This window comes from Oncorhynchus tshawytscha, unplaced genomic scaffold, assembly GCF_018296145.1.
Source record: "Oncorhynchus tshawytscha isolate Ot180627B unplaced genomic scaffold, Otsh_v2.0 Un_contig_766_pilon_pilon, whole genome shotgun sequence".
Lineage (NCBI taxonomy): Eukaryota > Metazoa > Chordata > Actinopteri > Salmoniformes > Salmonidae > Oncorhynchus > Oncorhynchus tshawytscha.
The window spans coordinates 1,587,766-1,615,168 of NW_024609833.1; the positions used below are offsets into that span (position 1 = coordinate 1,587,766).

Consider the following 27,403-nt stretch of genomic DNA (forward strand, 5'->3'; position numbering starts at 1 on the left):
TGAGCGTGCTAGGACAGACGTGGTCTATATAACTATTTGTTCAGCATGTTTGAAATGTGCAGCGACAGAATTCAGAACATGGGCCGTTCTTACAGTATTCTCCCTGTATACCAAGTCAGTAGGATAAATAAAGGGGGCATGTAAGCAGAAAATGAAAGCTCTTATAATATTCAATGATGACATTTCTCTAAAACAGGCTATAAGCTACATGTGCCACCATGTGCCACCAAGTCAGAACAGTAGGCTTAATTATGAGGGGAAAGGGGACCAAATTATTAGGGTGAGGCACATGGGCTACTAACAGCTTACTTTCCAACATGCACATAGTATTACTTTCTTAGCTACAGTATACATATCTCCCTGGCATATTACATCATTTTTGCAGCAGCATAAAATACATTTCTGGACTCACATTGTTGTGCTGTGTTCACTTGAACAGGAATGTGGCACTGCGCTCCTTCGTGGGCAAATTTTGTCATCAAACTTTGCCATCAAAGTCTGGCATTCTCTGGATTTATGGTGCTTTCAAGACAGCAGGGGATTCAGAAAAAAACAAGGTTGAATCATGACATTAGTGATCTTTAGGTTGGAGTTCTAGATAGAGGCAGGTTGGAATTCCGAGTTGGATGACCGTTCAAAATGTATTTTCCCAGTCGGAGCTCGTTTTTTTCAGAGGTCTTGAACTCACTGAAGTCTGAGATTTCCCAATTCTGAGTTTCCAGTTGTTTTGAAAGGGGCAGAAGTCATTCTGGATTGACAGCATGGCCAATGTTGAATGTTTATCCTTTTAAGCTTGGAAAAGAGACTCTTAAACTCAGACTTGGACCACACATCCACTCCACTGAAGAGCAGGCTAGTGATTGCTTTGCAATGCTTGCAGTTAGCCACCGATTCCTTCCAAACCACTCATTGTTGAATTTGCAAGTTCCAACTTGTTGTTTATGTCCAATGGCCGATGAGCACCGAAACATTTTATCTATAATTTCTCTTCATAATTTCTCTTCATATGACAAGGATTGAAAAGGATTTTACAGTAGATTGTCGAATTGATTCAAGATGATGACTGTTAGCTTGTCCAATCGAAGATCAAATCAAAGTTACTGTAGATATAATGTGATTTGACGTCATTTTATCTGTGGCCAATGACCTTGAGCTTTCTTGGATCGCCACTTCTAATGTAACTCTATGGCAGCACAATAGGGGCCTGAATGTTTTTGTTCTGACTGTACATTTTGCAGTGATGTAGTATCCCCATGAGTGACAGAACACTGAGCCAATCACGGCTCAACTAGAGAACATTACCAACCCCATACGCCAAGGATTTATAACTAATCCAAGATACACCACTGCCTGTCATTTTCAATGGAAACAAATGAGTCACAGTGAGCATAACAAGCAAGGACGTGGGCAGAGCCAAGCACACGCTAGCGAGATCCTATTGGCGTGTTCTAGCATGCATCTGCATATTTCCGTTAGGGAACGCCTACTCTGTGGTGTGCTTGCAATAACTCAATTCGACTTTGCATTCCTTCTAAAGGGTAAAGTCTACAAAACTTAGTCCACTCTGTTCAAAGCAGATTTGGGAACAGAAAACTGTATTGAGAGCTACTCTTTTATCGAGGAGAAAATGTGCAGAATGTCAGCCCCCAAAAATTGAGACCATATTTTTATGCTGCTTTGTTACCTCAATAATTATTATTATTTATTTTTTTACATTGTTTGCAAATTGATATGCGACATGTATTAATGCCAAAATAACATGCAAAACAGGCACATTTAAAATTAAAATACATTTAAATGTCAAATTCTTGTTTTTAGCTTCAATTTAATTTAATGCCCCACCTGCCCTGGATGACGGTTCGCCAAGGGTTAGGCTTAAGGCTAGTTAACTTAGAGTTTAGGGTAGTCAGTTAAACACAAATTATTATTTACAATGACAGCCTACCCTGGCCATGCTGGGCCAATTGTGCACTAACCTATGGGACTCCCAATCACAGCCAGATGTGATACAGCCTGGATTTGAACCAGGGACTGTTATGACCCCTTGTAGCACTGAGATGCAGTGCCTTAGACCGCTGTGTCACTCAGGAGCCCTAGCAGCATGAATATAAAATGTAAAATATAAAACTTTGGCTGTGAGTGATGGAAGAAAATTGGCCTCGAAGACAATTCATGAAAAAATTCAATGGATATTTGTCACAAAGGTGATGATGAAAGTTTCTTCTTAAATCATTTTGAAAATTGACTTCTCTTTGAGGGCGTTTTCTGGGCTCCGCGTCAGTTAAACTGCAGTACCGCCAGTCTCCTCTGTCTACATGGGATGGCGTGCTTCCCAACCAGAACACTAGCCCCTTGGATCAGTATACGTGGCACGCTATGGCAATTACTGCCTACAGAGGGAGCTGTGTTATGGGGCGGAGGTAACGCTTGCACTTCTTCGATGAAGAGGAGCTAGCGTCTGAAAAAACTCAAGTCGACAGGTCAGATTTTTGTCAGTTAGAATTCTAGGAAACTGCAGTGGCACCAGCAGTACCAGACTCAGAGCGTGACATGGGGCAGAATGATCTGATGAGCAATGCGGAGGACGTGGCAGACCAGGTAGGCAGTGTACAAGGCCCTCGCGGCCACGGCAGAACCAGACAGGAGTCATCATTGAATTAAGGGGAGGGAGTCTTTAAACTTTTCATGATAGCGAAACTAGTATGTGGATAAAAAAGTGAATGTATATTAATGAACAATGATGGTGTGTGTAGTCCCTTCCCGTTTGAGTTATTCTTCAATCGTACAGTCATGAAGCCGAAACAGTTGCAGTAGTGGCTACCTCCGGTTTAGCTTTCGAAAACACTTCTGCTCCGTATGTATTGGTTTCAGCGGTTACATTCGTCCACATTTGGTACATTTCCGACGCTGTGTTCCTACTCTTAGAAACGTCTATAATAATTGTTTTCGAAACATATGCTGATATGCCCCTGACAGAATTGTTATAATAAAAAATATAGCAGTTATGCTTACACACAGGTGTTCAGCGCAAGCTATATAGGCGGCCACATGTGCTAATCAGCCATGTCTTCCATCTGTCTTTGGAATAAGCAATGTAAACATGGAGATATGGCCGTGTGGGAACACTAACCATATAAAGGTGTGTCGTAGTTTAACCTTTTTAGTTTTTAGAAAATCGTTAAGCTTAAATGAAAGATACGTTCCGAACGATATGTTAATGTGTAGACTAGTGTTAACCCAGTCAGAAGATACTATAATCAACAGGTAAGCGGTGGACTGCTAAATCAGTTAGTGTCTATGAATTGTCTACCTCAGGCTGTTTGCAGTAAACACAGTAACATGGATAGTCAGATTAATATAATAGTTTGTTTAAAACGTTTACATGCTTTGCAAGAATTATTATAATCCTGTTCACATGGAAATCTGAAATCAGGCTACCTGATGGGATTTAAATACATTTAAGAAAAACGCCAATCAAAATAAACATTCTACCACGGAGACAATTTTATTTTTGTGAATCTGTAGCCTTGTGTAGCCTTCCACAAGCTTCCCACAATAAATTGGGTGAATTTTGACCCATTCCTGCTGACAGAGCCGGTGTAACTGACTCAGGTTTGTAGGCCTCCTTGCTCGCACACGCTTTTTCAGTTCTGCCCACATTTTCTATAGGACCGAGGTCAGGGCTTTGTGATGGCCACTCCAATACCTTGACATTGTTGTCGCTAAGCCATTTTACCACAACTTTGGAAGTATGCTTTGGTTCATTGTCCATTTGGAAGACCCATTTGCAACCAAGCTTTAACTTCTGATGTCTTGATGTTGTTTCAATATATCCACATAATTTTCCCTCATATTGCCATCTATTTTGTGAAGTGCAACAGTCCCCCCTGCAGCAAACCGTTGTCTGGCTTTTTTTATGACCGTTTTGGAGCAGTGGCTTCTTCCTTGCCGAGCGGCCTTTCAGGTTATGTCGATATAGGACTCGTTTTACTGTGTGTATATAGATACTTTTGTACCTGTTTCCTCCAGCATCTTCACAGGGTCCTTTGCTGTTGTTTTGGGATTCATTTGCACTTTTCGCAAGTACGTTCATTTCTAGGAGACAGAACGCGTCTCCTTCCTGAGTGGTATAATAGCTGTGTGGTCCCATGGTGTTTATACTTGCGTACTATTGTTTGTACAGATGAATGTGGTACCTTCAGGGGTTTTTGAAATTGCTCCCAAGGATGAACCAGACTTGTGGAGGTCTGAGATCTGAGATCTTGGCTGATTTCTTTTGATTTTCCCATGTCAAGCAAAGAGGCACTGAGTTTGAAGGTAGGCCTTGAAACGCATCCACAGGTACACCTCCAATTGACTCCGATGATGCCAATCAGAAGCTTCTAAAGCCATGACATCATTTTCTGGTATTTTCCAAGCTGTTTAACCCTTTCACACGTACCATCACTTCCATCGAATTGGGGATAGTTTAACCAAAATATGCCACAAGACCTAGAATTGCCTTGTTAAGCAAAATTCATCAAATTCACGGGCTTAACTTCCCATGGAAATGTACCGTTAATTTAAGATCCTTTGCATCCCTTACTGCGATATGTAACTATCGATTCCCCCCCCATCACTACTATTAGCCTACATTCTAGTGTACTGATATATCCTAGCCTATAGCCTAACATCAGAGGGACAGTACAAGCGCTACTGCAACAGTGCACCCTCCCTTCTCCGATCCCCTGTAGACACAACCGGCTAGTTCGTAAATCTGCTTATAAGAATACATACCCGGTAAGCAAATCATCTTCTCCTGGCTCCAACCAGTGGCAATGCTGGGGGCATTCCAGGTTGTCTGTTATTATGCTAATGCATCCCAGAAGATGTCATATTAACCTGAGACGTTCAACACTTGTGACTGGACAGAAGACGACCTGCCTGAAACGCCACTAATGACTACAATAGTTGACCTTAGATACTGATCTTGGGTCATTTTAGCATTTTCCTCACTCATGGTTAAGGTTTGGATTGAGGGAGGGATCCTAGATATGTACCTAGGGAAAACTTAACCTCACACCTGCAACTGCATGTGTTGTGACTGAGCTACTCTCTCTGACTAACCATTTAATCAACCACTTCCTCTTTCCTGGCAGTTCCTGAGAGTGACCAAACAATACCTTCCTCACGTGGCACGCCTGTGTCTGATCAGCACCTTCCTGGAGGACGGCATTCGCATGTGGTTCCAGTGGAATGAGCAGCGGGACTACATTGAGGCCACCTGGAGCTGTGGCTACTTTCTGGCTGCCTGCTTCGTGTTACTGAACCTGCTAGGACAGCTAGGTGAGTTACTTGAACCTGTTACTGAACCTATGAGAACCGTTGCACTGTAAAGCTTTTCCCTGAGTTGCCAGCTTAATACTGTAATTTTGCCTTACTGCAGAGATGCTCTAATGTATTTGACAGTATTTTCCTTACTGTAAAAAGATATTGCAGCTCCCTGCTGTACATTTTAATGGATGCTGTATTGTTTTACAGTAAGCAAAATAGTACTGTCATACATTACAGGATCTCTTCTCACCAATTAGGAAAAGCATAGAAAAATAAAGAATAGAATGACAGATGAGCACTAGTTACTCTGTGGGTAAAAAGACAGGTGACAAGGGACATATCAAGCTTGTGTGTGGTCATCCAAACTCAGTGAGCTCTTGGAAGAATGGGGCAATGTAGGGGTTGAGAACAGCTGGCTTCCTCTGGGCCACCTTGTCATGCACTTTGTCCCATCTTCAGGGTTCATCTTGGGTTAATTCAAACCAGGAATCTGTACATCCATATATCCAATATCGGTTATCGAATCAATTGAGGCATTGAACAAATGCAAATAAGACCGCTAGATACACCTACTTCCAACCTTTGCTAACTATACTGATCAAAAATATAAATGTAAAGTGTAGGTACTAGGGATGCATAATATATCTGTGAACATATCGGAATAGGCCGATATTAGCTAAAAATGCCAACATCGGTATCGGCCCGATGTCTGGTTTTTCCACATCGGCGTTAAACTAATGTCAAAGCTTACATGCATACCTATATAACGTAGGTACATGACTTAATGACGCCACATAAAATGTTCACTACATGTGCAACACAGCATTCCTAACCTAGCCCACAATGTCTGCTGTGTGGATCGAGCACTCATATGAAAGAATAAGAATGTTTCAGTGAGACAACTCAAAGGCGAAATCCATTAATGACAAGATAATGGAATTCATTGCAATTGACAATCAACCGTTTTGTCATGGTTGGTGTGGGCTTTTGTGACTGGTTGAGCACTGGTACACACTAATGTTACCACTTGTGCTATTGTTCAGATGTTGCCCTTCTGGAGTTACACTGTGATAGCGCCACTGCTATTAGCTTCACAACGTTCTATGGAACGCCGTTTGGGTCTTTGCGTATCAAAAAAGATGCACGTCAAATAACACTATTTGACTAACACTTTGACGCGTTAAATAAGCTTTTAATTTGACACATCAAATAATACCGTTCTATTATAGAATGTTGTCTTCTGAATTTGCACGTGCAAGCCAAGCGCCACCACTACTATCAGTAGCACTGTCAAAGCTGTATAAAAAATTTTTTTAAAGTATGCCACGAACAATGTGTTTACAATACCACGAAGGTAATAAAGCATTATTTGTTTGACTGCAACTTCTGGGGTAGCTAGCTAGCTTTAGCTTGGTACCTAGATAGCACCAATACAACCAGCCTGAAAACAATGGCCAGTAGAAACTGCATTAATTTTTACTATTCTTAGAAAGGATTTAGTAATCCTTGTGATTTAAGTATTAGCTTGGTAGCCACTTGTTGTTCGCCTATTGAAATTGAACTTCAGTTAATGTAAATAAATAGCTAGCCAGTTAATTAACCCTGTTGCCCAAAGCTAACGTTATAAGCAGCCAGATAGCTTCATCTGGCTAATGAGGCTCGACCTGACCTGGTTGTGTGTTGTGCCTAATCCTTATTGTGGCTTTCTTCACAAGAGTGGAGTTTGCCTTCAAAATAAAAGTACCTCTTTGAAAGTGATGCAGAAGGTTACAATTGGTGGAATCATGCCATATTTAGACTAGATAATGTTAAACAAGGTTGGAATGTGAAGCAATGAAGTGGGGGTTCAGTCTACTCGGTGACACCCACAGAACACAACTGTTAAGAGCTTATGCAAATATTAGCGTTGTAGCTCTTATCGCGGGACTGTGACTTGTGGGAAATCACATCCCCAGTCAGCCTATTGAGTGTATTGACATTCATATTGCACTGTAGAGCTTTACCTAAGGATTGGGGATCAATGAAATGGGCTAACAGTCTACTCAATACCCAATATATTTTTTCCCCAGCGTCGTCCTCAGAGTTATCAGGCTCCTAAACATCCACACAGTATTGTTTCTCCTCGAATAGTGTTCAATACACACTGGTTGACAATAAATGTGTCTCAATTCAGTTGTTTCAGAGTCTGAGCCATGATGCTAATGTTCTCTGGGTGTCACTGAGCAGACTGATAACCCATGTCATTGAGCCACAATCCTAAATAAACTGTACTAGAATGCTTAAAAGGCCGCAGGAGTTTTGGCAAGGAAAATATTGGATATCGGTATTAGCCAAAAAATGTCAGCGGTGCATCACTCGTTGGTACCATGTTTCATGAGCTGAAAAAGGAGATCCCAGAATTGCATGTGTCTGCACCTGTTTGTCTCTACAGTCCCGTAAGGTGTATTTTTACCTGTGTTTTTAAAATCTGATTCTACTGCGTGCATCAGTTACCTGATGTGGAATAGAGTTCCATGTAGTCATGGATCTACAGTTGACGTCTGAAGTTTACATGCACTTAGGTTGGAGTCATTAACTCGTTTTTCAACCACTCCAAAAATGTCTTGTTAACAAATTATAGTTTTGTCAAGTCGGTTAGGACATCTACTTTGCATGACACAAGTCATTTTTCCAACAATTGTTTACAGACGGATTATTTAACTTATTCACCTTATCACAATTCTAGTGGGTCAGAAGTTTACATACACTAAGTTGACTGTGCCTTTAAACATCTTGGAAAATTCCAGAAAATGATTTCGTGGCTTTAGAAGCTTCTGATAGGCTAATTGACATCATTTGGGTCAATTGGAGGTGTAGCTGAGGATGTAATTCAAGGCCTACCTTCAAACTCAGTATCCCTTTGTCAAGGTATTGGAGTGGCAATCACTAAGCCCTGACCATAGAAAATTTGTGGGCAGAACTGAAAAAGCGTGTGCAAGCAAGGAGGCCTACAAACCTGACTTAGTTACACACATCATGGGAAAATCAAAAGAAATTAACCAAGACCTGAGGAAAAAAATTGTAGACCTCCAAGACTGGTTCATCCTGGGAGCAATTTCCAAACACCTAAGGGGTAAACACCATGGGACCAAGCAGCCGTCATACCGCTCAGGAAGGAGACGTGTTCGTTCTCCAAGAGATGAACATACTTTGTTGCGAAAAATGCTAATCAATCCAAGAACAGCAAATGAACTTATGAAGATGCTGGAGGAAACAGCTACAAAAGTATCTATCCACAGTAAAAACGAGTCCTATATCGGTATGACCTGAAATGCCGCTCAGCATAGAAGGAGCCACTGCTCCAAAACCACCATTAAAAAGCCAGACAACAGTTTGCAACTGCACATGGGGACAAAGGTCATACTTTTTGAAGAAATGTCCTCTGGTCTGATGAAACACAAATTGAGCTGTTTGGCCATAATGACCAATGTTATGTTTGGAGGATAAAGGGGATGCTGGAAAGCTGAAGAACACTATCCCAACCGTGAAGCACAGGGGTGGCAGCATCATGTTGTGGGGGTGCTTTGCTGCAGAAGGGACTGGTGCACTTCATAAAATAGATGGTATCATGAGGAAGGGAAATTGTGGATATATTGAAGCAGAATTTCAACACATCAGTCAGGAAGTTAGTTTGGTCGCAAATGGGTCTTCCAAATGGACAATGACCCCAAGCATACTTCCAAAGTTGTGGCAAAATGGCATAAGGACAACGAAGTCAAGGTATTGAAGTGGCCATCACAAAGCCCTGACCTCAATCCTATAGACAATTAGTGGGTAGAACTGAAAGTGTGTGCAAGAAAGGAGACCTACAAACCTGACTCAGTGACACCAGATCTGTCAGGAGGAATGGGCCAAAATTCACCCAACTTATTGTGGGAAGCTTGTGGAAGGCTACACAATTCTTGACCCAAGTTAAACAATTTAAAGGCGTTGCTACCAAATACTAATTGAGTGTTTGTCAACTTCTGACCCACTGGGAATGTGATGAAATAAATCAAACCTGAGGTAATTCTCTCTATTATTCTGACGTTTCACATTCTTAACATAAAGTGGTGATCCTAACTGACCTAAGACGGGGAATTTTTTTCTAGGATTAAATGTCAGGAATTGTGAAACTGAGTTTAAATGTACTTGGCTAAGGTGTATGTAAACTTCCAACTTCAACTGTATATAAACTCAGCACAAAAAAAGTCCTCACTCTTAACTGCGTTTATTTTCAGCGAACGTAACGTGTAAATATTTGTATGAACTTAACAAGATTCAACAACTGAGACAAACTGAACAAGTTCCAAAGACATGTGACTAACAAATGGGATGTCCCTGAACAAAGGGAGGGTCAAAATAAAGTAAACGGTCAGTATCTGGTGGCTGCATTAAGTACTGTAGTGCATCTCCTCATGGATTGCACCAGATTTGCCAGTTCTTACTGTGAGTTGTTACCTCACTCTTCCACCAAGGCACCTGCAAGTTTCCGGACATTTCTGGGGGGAATGGCCCTAGCCCTCACCCTCCGATCCAACAGGTCCCAGATGTGCTCAATGGGATTGAGATCCGGCCTCTTCGCTGGCCATGGCAGAACACTGACATTCCTTTCTTGTAGGAAATCACACGCAGAACAAGCAGTATGGCTGGTTGCATTGTTACACTCGAGGGTCATGTCAGGATGAGACTGCAGGATGGGTACCACATGAGGGAGGAGCATGTCTTCCATGTAACGCACAGCGTTGAGTATGTAAACCCCTAGGCTAATGACTTCTCCAATAGCTAATTGGAGTCAGCTAACCTGGAGTCATATCAATGAGATGAGATTGGAGATGTTGGTTCGAGTTGCATTACCCTATAAATAACACAAGTTTGTTTGCTTTTCACAAGAAGCATTGCCTGATGTGAACCATGCCTTGAACAAAAGAGATCTCAGAATATTAAGAATTGTTGACCTGGGAAGGATCACAAAAGTATCTCAAAGCCTTGATGTTAAAACTTCTTAGGGAGGATGTTCCCTCGGTGGGATCAAATCAGCGGGTAATCAGCTTCTTAATCAGCTTCTTTCTTGGCACTCCTATATGTCACATAAACATCACAATTGGGTCTTTTTCCCGATTAAATCCGTCATTGTATACCCAAAATGTGATTTGCTGACGACCGGTCTGATCCAGAAAAATGCACCTTTACACGACGCAACGTCACTTTTTAAAATTACAAAAGTTACCTATAAACTTTTACAAATCACTTCAAATTGCTTTTCTAAACCAACTTTAGGTATTAATAAACGTTAATAGTCTATTAGATTGATCACGGGGCGATCTGTATTCGATAGCAGCAAGTCTTGAAATTGTCGTCCATGTTTTCACTTTCAAAACATCCTGTGGAGTGAGCCCAAAGAAAGGAAACATGTCATGTTTCCAAACCAAGGATAAAGTAGGCCCAACATGACAGCATTGGCGACATCGTGTGGAAGCTGTAGGCGTTTACAGGGGCTTGATAAGTATTTTCCTTCGCCTTAGGCAACACAATGACTGGCGGATGGATATTTTTTTTTTTTTAGTGACCAGTTTTTCGAAGGGTTTTGACTCCTAAACACGTTCTGTTATAGCCACAGACACGATTTAACCAGTTTTAGAGACTTCAGAGTGTTTTCTATACACACACACTAATCATATGCATATACTATATTCCTGGCATGAGTAGCAGGGCGCTGAAATGTTGCACGATTTTTAACAAAAAGCTGCGAAAATTCGCAGCCTCAAGAGGTTTTAATCAGTCCACGGTAAGACAAATTGTCTATAAATGGAGAAATATCAGCACGGTTGCTACGCTCCCTAGGAGTGGCCGTCCTGCAAAGATGATTTGCAGGAGCACAGCGCAGAATGCTCAAGGAGGATAAGTAGAATCCTACAATGTCAGCTAAGGAGTTACAGAAATCTCTGGAATATGCTAACATCTCTGACGTGCATCACATTTTATTTGTCACATACACATGGTTAGCAGATGTTAATGCGAGTGTAGCGAAATGCTTGTGCTTCTAGTTCTGACAATGCAGTAACAACCAACGAGTAATCTAATCTAACAATTCCACAACAACTACCTTGTACACACAAGTGTAAAGGGATGAAGAATATGTACATAAAAATATATGGATGAGTGATGGTACAGAACGGCATTGGCAAGATGCAGTAGATGGAATAGAGTACAGTATATACATATGAGATGAGTAATGTAGGGTATGTAAACATTAAAGTGGCATTGTTTAAAGTGGCTAGTGATACATATTTCCATTATTAATGTGGCTGGAGTTGAATCATTATGTTGGCAGCAGCCACTCAATGTTAATGATGGCTGTTTAACATTCTGATGGCCTTGAGATTGAAAAACAGCTTCTATCTCTCGGTCCCTGCTTTGATGTACCTGTACTGACCTCGCCTTCTGGATGATAACGGGGTGAACAGGCAGTGGCTCGGGTGGTTGTTGTCCTTGATGATCTTTATGGCCTTCCTGTGACATCGGGTGGTGTAGGTGTCCTGGAGGGCAGGTAGTTCCCCCCCTGTGATGCTTTGTGCAGACCTCACTACCCTCTGGAGAGCCTTACGGTTATGGGCGGAGCAGTTGCTGTACCAGGCGGTGATACAGCCCGACAGGATGCTCTCGATTATGCATCTGTAAAAGTTTGAGTGCTTTTGGTGACAAGCCAAATTTCTTCAGCCTCCTGAGATTGAAGAGGCGCTGCTGCGCCTTCTTCACGATGCTGTCTGTGTGGGTGGACCAATTCAGTTTCTCTGTGATGTTTATGCCGAGGAACTTAAAACTTACTACCCTCTCCACTACTGTTCCATCGATGTGGATAGGGGGGTGTTCCCTCTGCTGTTTCCTGAAGTCCACAATCATCTCCTTAGTTTTGTTGACGTTGAGTGTGAGGTTATTTTCCTGACACCACACTCCGAGGGCCCTGACCACCTCCCTGTAGGCAGTCTCGTTATTGTTGGTAATCAAGACTACCACTGTAGTGTCATCTACAAACTTGATGATTGAGTTGGAGGTGTGCATGGCCACGCAGTCGTGGGTGAACAGGGAGTTCAGGAGAGGGCTCAGAACGCACCCTTGTGGGGCACCAGTGTTGAGGATCAGCGGGGTGGAGATGTTGTTACCTACCCTCACCACCTGGGGGCGGCCCATCAGGAAGTCCAGTACCCAGTTGCACAGGGCGGGGTCGAGACCCAGGGTCTCGAGCTAAATGATGAGTTTGGAGGGTACTATGGTGTTAAATGCTGAGCTGTAGTCGATGAATAGTATTCTCACATAGGTATTCCTCTTGGGCAGTGTGGTTGCGATTTGTGTCCTCTGTGAACCTATTGGGGCGGTAAGCAAATTGGAGTGGGTCTAGGGTGTCAAGTAGGGTGGAGGTGATATGGTCCTTGACTAGTCTCAAAGCACTTCATGATGACGGAAGTGAGTGCTACGGGGCGGTAGTCGTTCAGCTCCGTTATCTTAGCTTTCTTGGGAACGGGAGCATTGGTGGCCCTCTTGAAGCATGTGGGAACAGCAGACTGGGATTGAATATGTCCGTAAACACACCAGCCAGCTGGTCTGCGCATGCTCTGAGGACGCGGCTGGGAATGCCGTCTGGGCCTGCAGCCTTGCGAGGGTTGACACGTTTAAATGTTTTATTCACGTCGGCTGCAGTGAAGGAGAGTCCACAGGTGTTGGTAGCGGGCCATGTCGTTGGCACTGTATTGTCCTCAAAGGGAGCAAAGAAGTTTAGTCTGTCTGGGAGCAAGACATCCTGTTCCGCGATGGGGCTGGTTTTCTTTTTGTAATCCGTGATTGACTGTAGACCCTGCCACATACCTCTCGTGTCTGAGTCGTTGAATCTACTTTGTCTCTATACGGAGGCTTACCCTGTTTGATTTCTTTGCGGAGGGAATAGCTACACTGTTTGTATTATATGGTTTCCAGTTTACATAGAATCAAATAAAGTTAGTTCAGGGCCGTTTGTCTGCTTGGGGGGGAATATATGCGGCTGTGATTTATAATCGAAGAGAATTCTCTTGGTAGATAATGCAGTTGACATTTTGATTTTGAGGTGAACAGTCAGGTGAACAGAAGAACTTGAGTTCCTGTATGTTATTATGATCACACCACGTCTCGTTAATCATAAGGCATACCCCCCGCCCCTCTTCATCCCAGAAAGATGCTTGTTTCTGTCGGCGCGATGCGTGAAGAAACCAGCTGGCTGTACCGACTACGATAGTGTGTCTCGAGTGAGCCATGTTTCTATGAGGCAAAGAACGTTAGTCTCTTATGTCTTTCTGGAATGCTACCCTTGCTCGGATTTCATCAACCTTGCTGTCAAGAGACTGGACATTGGCGAGTAGTATGCTTGTGCGCGATGTGCCCGTCTCCGGAGCCTGACCAGAAGACTGGCTTGCCCCTTTTACGGCGACGTTTTGGTTCGCCGGCTGGGATCCGATCCATTGTCCTGGGTGTTGGGCAAACCACAGGATCTGCTTCGGGACAGTAGTGTTCCTGGTCGTAATGATGGTGAGTTGCCGTTGCTCTTATATCCAGTAGTTCCTCCCAACTGTATGTAATAAAACCTAAGATTACCTGGGGTACCAATGTAAGAAATTATACGTAAAAAACAAAATAGTAAAGTGAAGTGGCCATCTCAGTCCGCGCCGGAAGTACGATACGTAAAACACTAAACAAGGATGGTGTTCATGGGAGGACATTATGGAAGAAGCCACTGCTGTCCAAAAAAAACATTGCTGCTCGTCTGAGGTTTGCAGTAGTGCACCGGGATGTTCCACAGCGCTAATGGCAAAATATTCTGTGGACAGATGAAACTACAGTTGAGTTGTTTGGAAGGCACAGCACACCAACATCAACCTCATCCCAACTGTAAAGTATGGTGGAGGGAGCATCACAATTTGGGGCTGTCTCAGGGCCTGGAAAACTTGCTATCATCGACAGAAAAAATGAATTCCCAAGCTTATCAAGACATTTTGCAGGAAAATGTAAGGCTATCTGTCCGCCAATTGAAGCTCAACAGAAGTTGGGTGACAGGACGACAACCCAAAACACAGAAGTAAATCAACAGAATGGTTTCAACAGAAGAAATTACGCCATCTGGAGTGGCCCAGTCAGAGTCCTGACCTCAACCTGATTGAGATGCTGTGGCATGACCTCAAGCAGTTCACACCAGACATCCCAAGAATATTGCTGAACTGAAACAGTTTTATAAAAAGGAATGATCTGCAACTACAGAAAAGGTTTGGTTGAGGTTATTGCTGCCAGAGGAGGGTCAACCAGTTATTAAATCAAAAGTTTCACACACTTTTTCCACCCTGCACTGTGAATGTTTACATGGTGTGTTCAATAGACATGAAAACATCAATTTGTTATTAGTTTTAAGCAGACTGTGTCTATTGTGACCTAGATGATCAGATCAAATTGTATATGACCAATTTATGCAGAAATCCAGGTATTTCCAAAGGTTCACATACTTTTTCTTTCAACTTTATACAACGTCCCACAGTTGACAGTGCATGTCAGAGCAAAAACCAAGCCATGCGGTCTAAGGAATTGTCTGTAGAGCTCTGAGACAGGATTGTGTCGAGGCACAGATTTGGGGAATGGTACCTAAACGTCTGCAGCATTGACGGTCCCCAAGAACACGGTGACCTCCATCATTCTTAAGTAGAAAAAGTTTGGAATCACCAAGGTTCTTCATAGAGCTGGCCTCCTGGCAAAACTGTGCAATTGGGGGAGAAGGGCCTTGGCCAAGAACCCGATGGTTGCTCTGACAGAGCTCCAGAGTTCTTCTGTAGAGATGGGAGAATCTTCCAGAAGGACAACCATCTCTGCAGCACTCCAACAACAATCAGACCTTTTATGGTTGAGTGGCCAAGCGGAAGTCGTGCCTCAGTAAAAGGCACATGACAGTCCTCTTGGAGTTTGCCAAAAGGCACCTAAAGGACTCTGACCATGATAAACAAGGTTGTCTGGTCTGATGAAAACAAGATTGATCTCTTTGGCCTGAATGCAAAGCGTCACGTCTGGAGTAAACCTGGCACCATCCCTACGTTTGTTGGTGGCAGCATCATGCTGTTGATGTTTTTTAACGCTAGGGACTGGGAGACTATTCAGGATCGTGAGAAAGATGAATGGCGCAAAGTACAGAGGAAGCCTTGATGAAAACGTGCTCAGGACCTCAGACTGGTATCAAGGTTCACCTTCCAACAGGACAAAGACCCTAAACACACAGCCAACACAATGCAGGAGTGGCTTCGGAACAAGTCTCTGAATGTCCTTGAGTGGCCCGTACTTGAACCTGAACGAACATCTCTGGAGAGACCTGAAAAAAGCTGTGCAGCGACGCTCCCCATCCAACCTGACAGAGCTGGAGAGGATCTGCAGAGAACAATGGGAGAAGCTCCCCATTTTTTTAGACACTTGCAAAAATGTCTAAACCTGTTTTGCTTTGTCATTATGGGGTGTTGATGGGGGGGTATTATTTAATCAATTTTAGAACAAGTCTGTAACTTAACAATGTGGTTAAAGTTGAGGTCTGAATACTTTCCGAATGCACTGTCTCAAGTTTGAGGGATCATGCTGACTGCAGGAATGTCCTCCAGAGAATTGAATGTTCATTCCTCAACCGTAAGGCACCTCCTACGTCAGTTTTGAGAATTTAGAAGTACGGCCAACCGGCCTCAACTGCAGACCACGTGTAATCACGCCAGCCCAGAACCTCCATCTGTTTTTTCCCCTGCGGGATTGTCTGAGACCTTCCACCCGGACAGCTGATGAAACGGAGTATGCACAACCGAATAATTTCTGCACAATCTGTCAGAAACCATCTAAGGAAGCTCATCTGCAAGCTCGTCTTCACCATGGACTTGACTGCGGTTCGGCATTATAACCGACTTCTGTGGGAAAATGCTTACCTTCGATGGCCACTGGCACGCCGTAGAGGTGTGGTTTTACAGACTGTACCAAGCAGATTGCATGGTGTCGTGTGGACTAGCAGTTTGCTGATGTCAATGTTGTGAACAGAGTGCCCAATGGTGGTGTTATAGTATGGGCAGGCATAAGCTACGGACAATGAACACAGTTGCATTTTATCGATAGCAATTTGAATGCACAGAGATACCGGATGAGATCCTGAGGCCCATTGAGCTGCTGCCATCACCTGATGTTTCAGCATGATAATGCAATGCCCCATGTCGCAAGGATCTGTACACAATCCCTAGATGCTGAAAATGTCCCGGTTCATCCATGGCCTGCATACTTACCCGACATGTCAACCATTGAACAGGTTTGGGGTGCTCTGGATTGACATGTATGACTTCGTGCTCCAGTTCACGCCAATATCCAGCAACTTCTCACAGCCATTTTAAGGTTCTGTATCTGTGACCAACAGATGCATATCTATATTCCCAGTGATGTGAAATCCATAGATTAGGGTGTAATGAATTTATTTCAATTGACTAATTTCCTTATTTGAACTGTAGCTCAGTAAAGTCTTGGAAATTGTTGCGTTTTATATTTTTGTTCAGTGTATAAACAAATCAAGGTAGCTGCTGAAAATATTCTTCCACTTCAAGATATTTACTAAAATAGTCTGAGCGGCATGCGTCTCACCCGACAGCATGAGGTTGGCGCCTGAGACAGATTATTTGAATCTACAGTAGGCATACGATATAACTGTTAAACAGTGTTATGTACATTTTTACATGAGGCTTCCAATTAGTTATAGTATTTTTCTAAGCTTTTTACCCACGGTACAGTGTAGTCTAAAACATCCATGCTGTGAAACACTTGAAATTACAGGAAAGTCTTAGTGTCGGTGAGTTAGTAAACATTCTAGAGCACCTAGGTTAGCTCCTGAACCTACCAGGACAATTAGGGGAGTTACTGAACCTACTAGGACAGCTAGGTGTGAGAGGCTAGTTGTTCACTATGTAGTGAATATGTTGGTACAATTTCTGGCAATGTCTGGGGAGACTGCTAGTAGGGCTGGGAATTGCCAGGGACATTGCGATACGATTATTATCACGATTCTTATGTGCCGAGACGATATGTATTGCAATTCTCACGATTCTATATGTATTGCGATTTGATGTTCCAAACATATTGCTCACTATATGTCTGCTACAGAGAGATGAGAAAGCATGTTAAAATAGGTTTTGATCACTCATTGAAATAAAAGTGCTGAAAACATGTTGGCTAACTTTAATACAAAGAAAACGCTAACGGATGAATAATACCGGAGTTTTGGCACAGGTACAGCCGACTAGTGCTAGCTAACACTACCTATCAGTCAAATCGATATAATATCCTGATACGTTACTGTATCGATTTTATTCCCCATCACTATCTAGCAGATGAGGGATGGTCAGTTGCAGTTACGTTGGGCCCTGAAAACTGGCCTAGGGAGGGAGAGAATCCAGGCTGTATCACATCCGGCCGTGATTGGTAGTCCCGTAGGGCGGCGCACAATTGTCCCAGGGTAGGCAGTCATTGTAAATAATAATTTGTTCTGAACTGACTTGCCTCGTTAAATAAACAAATGTTATTGTTCATCTCTCTTTCAAACAGGTGGCTGTGTCCTTATCCTCAGTAGGAATTTTGTCCAGTATGCTTGCTTTGCATTATTTGGAATCCTTTCTTTACAGGTAAGTCTAAACTTGTTTTTCTTTAATTGTATATTGGCTCAATACAGCAGAAGATGAAACCATTCATGATACTATATTCTGTTTACAATCTTTATAATTAAATACATAAGGGAAACCAGAGTCTCACTAAATCATCTTACCATTGCAGACTATTGCCTACAGCATTTTATGGGATCTTAAATTCTTGATGAGGTGAGTCCTTTGATTGTTTGTCTTTTTCAAATGAACCAATGAGTGCAAAGTTGGTGGTCATAGTCTTTAAACAAATGTCCTTCTGTGACGCACAGATCAGAGCAACACGCCCCAGCGAATGATTAGTTACTTCCGGCGCCGACAGAGATGGCCGCCTCGCTTCGCGTTCCTAGGAAACTATGCAGTTTTTTGTTTTTTTACGTGTTATTTCTTACACTAGTACCCCAGGTCATCTTAGGTTTCATGACATACAGCCGAGAAGAACTACTGAATATAAGATCAGCGTCAACTCACCATCAGTACGACCAAGAATATGTTTTTCGCGATGCGGATCCTGTGTTCTGCCTTACAACCAGTGTAACGGAGTGGATTACATGCAGCGACCCAAAAAAACGACTCAGAAAAAGAGGGAAACGAAGCGGTCTTCTGGTCAGACTCCGGAGACGGGCACATCGTGCACCACTCCCTAGCATTCTTCTTGCCAATGTCCAGTCTCTTGACAACAAGGTTGATGAAATCCGAGCAAGGGTAGCATTCCAGAGGGACATCAGAGACTGTAACGTTCTCTGCTTCACGGAAACATGGCTCACTGGAGAGACGCAATCCGAAGCGGTGCAGCTAGCGGGTTTCTCCGCGCATCGCGCCGACAGAAACAAACATCTTTCTGGTAAGAAGAGGGGCGGGGCGTATGCCTTATGGCCAACGTGACATGGTGTGATGAAAGAAACATACAGGAACTCAAATCCTTCTGTTCACCTGATTTAGAATTCCTCACAATCAAATGTAGACCGCATTATCTACCAAGAGAATTCTCTTCGATTATAATCACAGCCGTATATATCCCCCAAGCAGACACATCGATGGCTCTGAACGAACTTTATTTAACTCTCTGCAAACTGGAAACGATTTATCCGGAGGCTGCATTCATTGTAGCTGGGGATTTTAACAAGGCTAATCTGAAAACAAGACTCCTAAATTTTATCAGCATATCGATTGCGTAACCAGGGTGGAAAGACCCTGGATCATTGTTACTCTAACTTCCGCGACACATATAAGGCCCTGCCCCGCCCCCTTTCGGAAAAGCTGACCACGACTCCATTTTGTTGATCCCTGCCTACAGACAGAAACTAAAACAAGAAGCTCCCACGCTGAGGTCTGTCCAACGCTGGTCCGACCAAGCTGACTCCACACTCCAAGACTGCTTCCATCACGTGGACTGGGAGATGTTTCGTATTGCGTCAGACAACATTGACGAATACGCTGATTTGGTGTGCGAGTTCATTAGAACGTGCGTTGAAGATGTCGTTCCCATAGCAATGATTAAAACATTCCCCAACCAGAAACCGTGGATTGATGGCAGCATTCGTGTGGAACTGAAGGCGCGAACCACTGCTTTTAATCAGGGCAAGGTGTCTGGTAACATGACTGAATACAAACAGTGCAGCTATTCCCTCCGCAAGGCTATCAAACAAGCTAAGCGCCAGTACAGAGACAAAGTAGAATCTCAATTCAACGGCTCAGACACAAGAGGCATGTGGCAGGGTCTACAGTCAATCACGGACTACAGGAAGAAACCCAGCCCAGTCACGGACCAGGATGTCTTGCTCCCAGGCAGACTAAATAACTTTTTGCCCGCTTTGAGGACAATACAGTGCCACTGACACGGCCTGCAACGAAAACATGCGGTCTCTCCTTCACTGCAGCCGAAGTGAGTAAGACATTTAAACGTGTTAACCCTCGCAAGGCTGCAGGCCCAGACGGCATCCCCAGCCGCGCCCTCAGAGCATGCGCAGACCAGCTGGCCGGTGTGTTTACGGACATATTCAACTAATCCCTATACCAGTCTGCTGTTCCCACATGCTTCAAGAGGGCCACCATTGTTCCTGTTCCCAAGAAAGCTAAGGTAACTGAGCTAAACGACTACTGCCCCGTAGCACTCACATCCGTCATCATGAAGTGCTTTGAGAGACTAGTCAAGGACCATATCACCTCCACCCTACCTGACACCCTTGACCCACTCCAATTTGCTTACCGCCCAAATAGGTCCACAGACGATGCAATCTCAACCACACTGCACACTGCCCTAACCCATCTGGACAAGAGGAATACCTATGTGAGAATGCTGTTCGACTACAGCTCGGCATTCAACACCATAGTACCCTCCAAGCTCGTCATCAAGCTCGAGACCCTGGGTCTCGACCCCGCCCTGTGCAACTGGGTACTGGACTTCCTGACGGGCCGCCCCAGGTGGTGAGGGTAGGCAACAACATCTCCTCCCCGCTGATCCTCAACACTGGGGCCCCACAAGGGTGCGTTCTGAGCCCTCTCCTGTACTCCCTGTTCACCCACGACTGCGTGGCCACGCACGCCTCCAACTCAATCATCAAGTTTGCGGACGACACAACAGTGGTAGGCTTGATTACCAACAACGACGAGACGGCCTACAGGGAGGAGGTGAGGGCCCTCGGAGTGTGGTGTCAGGAAAATAACCTCACACTCAACGTCAACAAAACTAAGGAGATGATTGTGGACTTCAGGAAACAGCAGAGGGAACACCCCCCCATCCACATCGATGGAACAGTAGTGGAGAGGGTAGCAAGTTTTAAGTTCCTCGGCCTACACATCACAGACAAACTGAATTGGTCCACTCACACAGACAGCATCGTGAGGAAGGCGCAGCAGCGCCTCTTCAACCTCAGGAGGCTGAAGAAATTCGGCTTGTCACCAAAAGCACTCACAAACTTCTACAGATGCACAATCGAGAGCATCCTGGCGGGCTGTATCACCGCCTGGTATGGCAACTGCACCGCCCTCAACCGTAAGGCTCTCCAGAGGGTAGTGAGGTCTGCACAACGCATCACCGGGGGCAAACTACCTGCCCTCCAGGACACCTACACCACCCGATGCTACAGGAAGGCCATAAAGATCATCAAGGACATCAACCACCCGAGCCACTGCCTGTTCACCCCGCTGTCATCCAGAAGGCGAGGTCAGTACAGGTGCATCAAAGCTGGGACCGAGAGACTGAAAAACAGCTTCTATCTCAAGGCCATCAGACTGTTAAACAGCCACCACTAACATTGAGTGGCTACTGCCAACACACTGTCAATGACACTGACTCTACTCCAGCCACTTTAATCATGGGAATTGATGGGAAATGATGTAAATATATCACTAGCCACTTTAAACAATGCTACCTTATATAATGTTTACATACCCTACATTATTCATCTCATATGCATACGTAGATACTGTACTCTATATCATCGACTGCATCCTTATGTAATACATGTATCACTAGCCACTTTAACTATGCCACTTGGTTTACATACTCATCTCATATGTATATACTGTACTCGATATCATCTACTGTATCTTGCCTATGCTGCTCTGTACCATCACTCATTCATATATCCTTATGTACATATTCTTTATCCCCTTACACTGTATAAGACAGTAGTTTTTTTGGAATTGTTAGTTAGATTACTTGTTCGTTATTACTGCATTGTCGGAACTAGAAGCACAAGCATTTCGCTACACTCGCATTAACATCTGCTAACCATGTGTATGTGACAAATAAAATTTGATTTGATTTGGTTCCTCCTTTAAAAGTTGCGAGCTTAGACCATGGGACTTAGAGGTACCCAGCGTCATGGCTTCATTGCTCCAGACCACCACAAGGGGGACTTTAAGCACTCATTATGCATTTGGGTCCCAAGGTTTTTATATCACCAATCATATAGAGTGGTTCCAATGACAAATTTGACGCGACCCCGCCCGTCCCTGGTGGCTTTCTTTAACGAAGATGGCTGACAAAACATTACGGGGAAGCAGATGTAAGTAGTTATAACGCCATAACGAGTCAAGCTAAACATGTACAATTAAGAGGAATATGTTAGTTAATGTAGAGACATGTCATAAAGTTAATTCACAAAAATCGCGATTTAGATAGCTAACGTTAGCCAGCTAGCTAGCTGGTGTTATGACGTAAGTACTGTATGACATTGTAATTCATGTTTAATGTTTTTAGGGACTCCTGAGCAAACCAGGCTGTCGTCTTGGGAAACAGTGGATGTGAAGAATCTAGCTAGCTGAAGCATTTACTGCAAATTGAATGTACAATTGTGTAAGCTTTGGGGCGGCAGGGTAGCCTAGTGGTTAGAGCGTTGGAATAGTAACCAAAAGGTTGCAAGTTCGAATCCGCGAGCTAACAAGTTACAAGTCTGTTGTTCTGCGCCTAAACAAGGCAGTCAACCCTAGGAACCCACTGTTCCTAGGCCGTCATTGAAAATAAGAATTTGTTCTTAACTGCCTTGCAAGTTAAATAAAGGTAAAATAAAAGCTTGCCATGCAATGCAGCTGAAGTAACATAGCTAGCTAACTATTTACTTGCTTATTGTGTAGTGGATGATAAAATAACTGTATGCCTATGGATGTGTAGCTAGCTACAGTGCTAGCTACAGTGCTAGCTACAGTGCTAGCTACAGTGCTAGCTACAGTGCTAGCTACAGTGCTAGCTACAGTGTGTAGCTGATCTGTAAGGACACCAAAATGTTAGATTCTGAACTAATATTCATACCAATCTATGAACCTCAGCTATCAGAGTTGTTGTATCAACTTCAAGTCCGAATGCCATTAATAAAGCCTATGGATTGAGTAGAATATACAGTTGAAGTTGGAAGTTTACATAGACTTAGGTTGGAGTCATTAACTTGTTTTTCAACCACTCCACAAATTTCTTGTTAACAAACTATAGTTTTGACAAGTCGGCTAGGACATCTACTGTGTGCATGACACAAGTAATTTTTCCAACAATTGTTTACAGACAGATTATTTAACTTATAATTTACTGTATCACAATTCCAGTAGGTCAGATGTTTACATATACAAAGTTGACTGTGCCTTTTAAACAGCTTGAACAATTCCAGAAAATTATTTAATGGCTTTAGAAGCTTCTGATAGGCTAATTGACATAATTTGAGTCAATTGGAGGTGTAGATGTATTTCAAGGCATACCTTCAAACTCAGTGCCTCTTTGCTTGACATCATGGGAAAATCAAAAGAAATCAGCCAAGACCTCAGAAAAAGAATTGTAGACCTCCACAAGTCTGATTCATCCTTGGGACCACGCAGCCTTCATACCGCTCAGGAAGGAGATGCATTCTGTCTCTTAGAGATGAACGTACTTTGGTGATTAGTGCAAATGAATCCCAGAACAACAGCAAAGGACCTTGTGAAGATGCTGGAGGAAACGGGTACCAAAGTATCTATATCCACAGTAAAACGACTCCAATATCGACATAACCTGAAAGGCCGCTCAGCAAGGAAGAAGCCACTGCTCCAAAACCGCCATTAAAAAAGCCAGACTATGGTTTGCAACTGCGCATGGGGACAAAGGTTGTACTTTTTGGAGAAATGTCCTCTGGTCTGATGAAACAAAAGTAGAACTGTTTGGCCATAATGACCATTGTTATGTTTGGAGGAAAAAGGGGGAGGCTGGCAAGTGGAAGAACACCATCCCAACTGTGAAGCATGGGGGTGATAGCATGTTGTGGGGGTGCTTTGCTGCAGGAGGGACTGGTGCACTTAACAAAATAGATGGCATCATGAGGCAGGAAAATGATGTGAATATTATTGAAGTAACATCTCAAGACATCAGTCAGGAAGTTAAAGCTTGGTCGCAAATGGGTCTTCCAAATGGACTAGGACCCCAAGTTAAGGACAACAAAATCAAGGTATTGGAGTGGTATCACAAAGCCCTGAGCTCAATGCTACAGAAAATTAGTGGGTAGAACTGAAAAGGCGTGTGCGAGCAAGGAGGCCGACAATCCTGTTTCAGTTACACCTGCTATGTCAGGAGGAATGTGCCAAAATTCACCTAACTTATTGTGGAAGGCTACCTGAAATGATTGACCCAAGTTAAGCAATTTGAAGGCAATGCTATCAAATACTAATTGAGTGTATTGTCAACTTCTGACCCTCTGGGAATGTGATGAAATAAATCATACTCTACTATTTTTCTGACATTTCACATTCTTAAAATAAAGTGATGATCCTAACTGACCGAAGACAGGGAATTTTTACTAGGATAACATTTTTGTAATTGTGGAACTGAGTTTAAATGTATTTGACAAAGGTGTATGTAAACTTCCGACTTCAACTGGAATAACTTTGTGCCAAGGATGCAAGTCCTATATACAGTGGGGCAAAAAAGTATTTAGTCAGCCACCAATTGTGCAAGTTCTCCCACTTAAAAAGATGAGGCCTGTAATTTTCATCATTGGTACACTTAAACTATGACAGACAAAATGAGAAGAGAAATTCCTGAAAATCACATTGTAGGATTTATTTGCAAATTATGGTGGAAAATAAGCATTTGGTCAATAACAAAAGTATCTCAATAATGTTATATACCCTTTTTTGGCAATGACAGAGGTCAACGTTTTCTGTAAGTCTTCAAGGTTTTCATACACTGTTGCTGGTATTTTGGCTATTCCTCCATACAGATCTCTAGAGCAGTGATGTTTTGGGGCTGTTGCTGGGCAACACAGACTTTCAGCTCCCTCCAAAGATTTTCTATGGGGTTGAGATCTGGAGACTGGCTAGGCCACTCCAGGACTTTGAAATGCTTCTTACGAAGCCACTCCTTCGTTGCTCGGGCAGTGTGTTTGGGATCATTATCATGCTGAAAGACCCAGCCACGTTTCATCTTCAATGCCCTTGCTGATGGAAGGAGGTTTTCACTCAATCTCTCGATACATGGCCCCGGATCAGTCGTCCTGGTCCCTTTGCAGAAAAACAGCCCCAAAGCATGATGTTTCCACCCCCATGCTTCACAGTAGGTATGGTGTTCTTTGGATGCAACTCAGCATTCTTTGTCCTCCAAACACGGCGAGTTAACTTTTTGGTAAAAACTCATATTTCGGTTTCATCTGACCATATGACATTCTCCCAATCTTCTTCTGGATCATCCAAATGCTCTCTAGCAAACTTCAGACGGGCCTGGACATGTACTGGCTTAAGCAGGGGGAGACGTCTGGCACTGCAGTATTTGAGTGCCTGGCGGCGTAGTGTGTTACTGATGGTAGGCTTTGTTACTTTGGTCCCAGCTCTCTGCAGGTCATTCACTAGGTCCCCCCGTGTGGTTCTGGGATTTTTGCTCGTCGTTCTTGTGATCATTTTGACCCCACGGGGTGAGATCTTGCTAGGAGCCCCAGATCGGGAGATTATCAGTGGTCTTGTATGTCTTCCATTTCCTAATAATTGCTCCCACAGTTGATTTCTTCAAACCAAGCTGCTTACCTATTGCAGATGTCTTCCCAGCCTGGTGCAGGTCTACAATTTTGTTTCTGGTGTCCTTTGACAGCTCTTTGGTCTTGGTCATAGTGGAGTTTGGAGTGTGATTGTTTGAGGTTGTGGACAGGTGTCTTTTATACTGATAACAAGTTCAAACAGGTGCCGTTAATACAGGTAACGAGTGGAGGACAGAGGAGCCTCTTAAAGAAGAAGTTACAGGTCTGTGAGAGCCAGAGATCTTGCTTGTTTGTAGGTGACCAAATACTTATTTTCCACCATAATTTGCTAATAAATTCATTAAAAATCCTACAATGAGATTTTCAGGATTTTTCTTCTCATTTTGTCTGACATAGTTGAAGTGTACCTATGATGAAAATTAAAGGCCTCATCTTTTTTAAGTGGGAGAACTTGCATAATAACTTGCATAATTGGTGGCTGACTAAATACTTTTTTGCCCCACTGTACATGTACTGTAGTTATTACCACGCATGCGATCCCCACATTGTAGCCTGTACATTGAGTATATTCACTGATCATGTACTCTTCCTTGGCAAATAAAGGTGTGGTTCAGGTATGAATCTCTGACATTATTTTTCAGTCAAACTTCATTCTTGAATGATGCTGTGTCTGCATTACAATTACACACTTAAACAGTGTTTACCACTCCTGCTCCTGGGACGTCAATGATTACACATTGTAACTATGCAATAGACTAGAAACATGATTGATTTGTAATTCATATATACAGAAAAACTATGCACATCTAACTCCATCTGCATTAATCTGAGGACACAGGATAGTATTTCAATGAGATACTTAATTTCAGCCAGTGGAGAATGTGAAACGCTTTATTGAAAGAAGTTCATTATCCAGGTGTTAATACATGTATTAGCATTATTCATATTATAAATACAAGTTCAATCTGTACTTCAATGCATATAAGATGTGCATTATAAAATGAGGGGAGAGGTGTAGAAGGGAAAGCGGTAAGAACAGAGGTCGACAGCATATGATTAATGAATTAGTGCTAATACCCTAATATTCTCTGTTCATCACAATTACATAGTGTTTCCTAACTAGCCTTGGGCCGAAGGTTATCTTAAGAGTAGTTGAGGTGGCGGTGACGGGACTGGATTCCTCTCTCACATCAAAAAATACCTGCAGATGAGAGACCAATGGATAGAGAGCATGATTAAGCCTTTTTTTTTAATTCTAACACGGTCAGTCATCAGGAGGTGAAATGCAAAACTAATCTTGGATCATTAACTCTGGGACTACTACATCTCTATCTGTATTTCAATGTAAAGCATCTCTTTAACAATATTTCCTGTTGACCTATGATCATGCTGTGCCCTCTGTGTCAGCCAGTTCAGATGCGGGAAGGGTTCGCCGACACAACTGATATAACCTAGATTTAGGGAGGAGAGGTATGAAGTGAAGGAGAGACATAATTGTGTGTGTGGTCTCACCTGCTATCCACACTAAGTGGACAAAGTACTTTATGCTGAAAAACACACATAAGGACAAATAATGGAAGATAATGTCATTATTAGACATAAACACCACTTGAAGCTTGACGACTTGATCATTTGAATCAGCTGTGTAGTGCTAAGGCAAAAACAAAAATGTGCACAGGTGTTTGGAGCATTCCGTAATGCCACAGCTGGTGAGGTGTCAGGTTCGCCTCTGTACTTAAATGGTGATTATTCCAACTCTGTGAAATGCTGCAGATCTGCCCATAGATGAGGTAGGAACATATCCCACACAGAAGAGGTGGATAGAATTCGACAGGTCAATGTATCCTCCTCCCTCAACTGTGCATGTGAGACAGGTTCCATGTACAACAAGACGGGCAGAGGGAAAAAGAACACAGAACAGTTTAATTACCT

At 43.1% G+C, this 27,403-nt stretch overlaps 1 protein-coding gene across 1 annotated transcript in view; it reads left to right on the forward strand.

Moving 5' to 3' along the window:
- The first annotated feature begins 2,380 nt into the window (after nucleotides 1-2,380).
- surf4l (surfeit 4, like) overlaps nucleotides 2,381-27,403 on the forward strand; it is a 30,612-nt gene continuing 5,589 nt past the window's right edge. Inside the window, exons 1-4 of the mRNA XM_024418319.2 lie at nucleotides 2,381-2,598; nucleotides 5,139-5,325; nucleotides 17,950-18,026; nucleotides 18,175-18,218. Of these exons, the coding sequence (XP_024274087.1) occupies nucleotides 2,551-2,598; nucleotides 5,139-5,325; nucleotides 17,950-18,026; nucleotides 18,175-18,218 (356 nt within the window). The 5' untranslated portion in view covers nucleotides 2,381-2,550. The remainder of the gene's footprint in view (nucleotides 2,599-5,138; nucleotides 5,326-17,949; nucleotides 18,027-18,174; nucleotides 18,219-27,403) is intronic.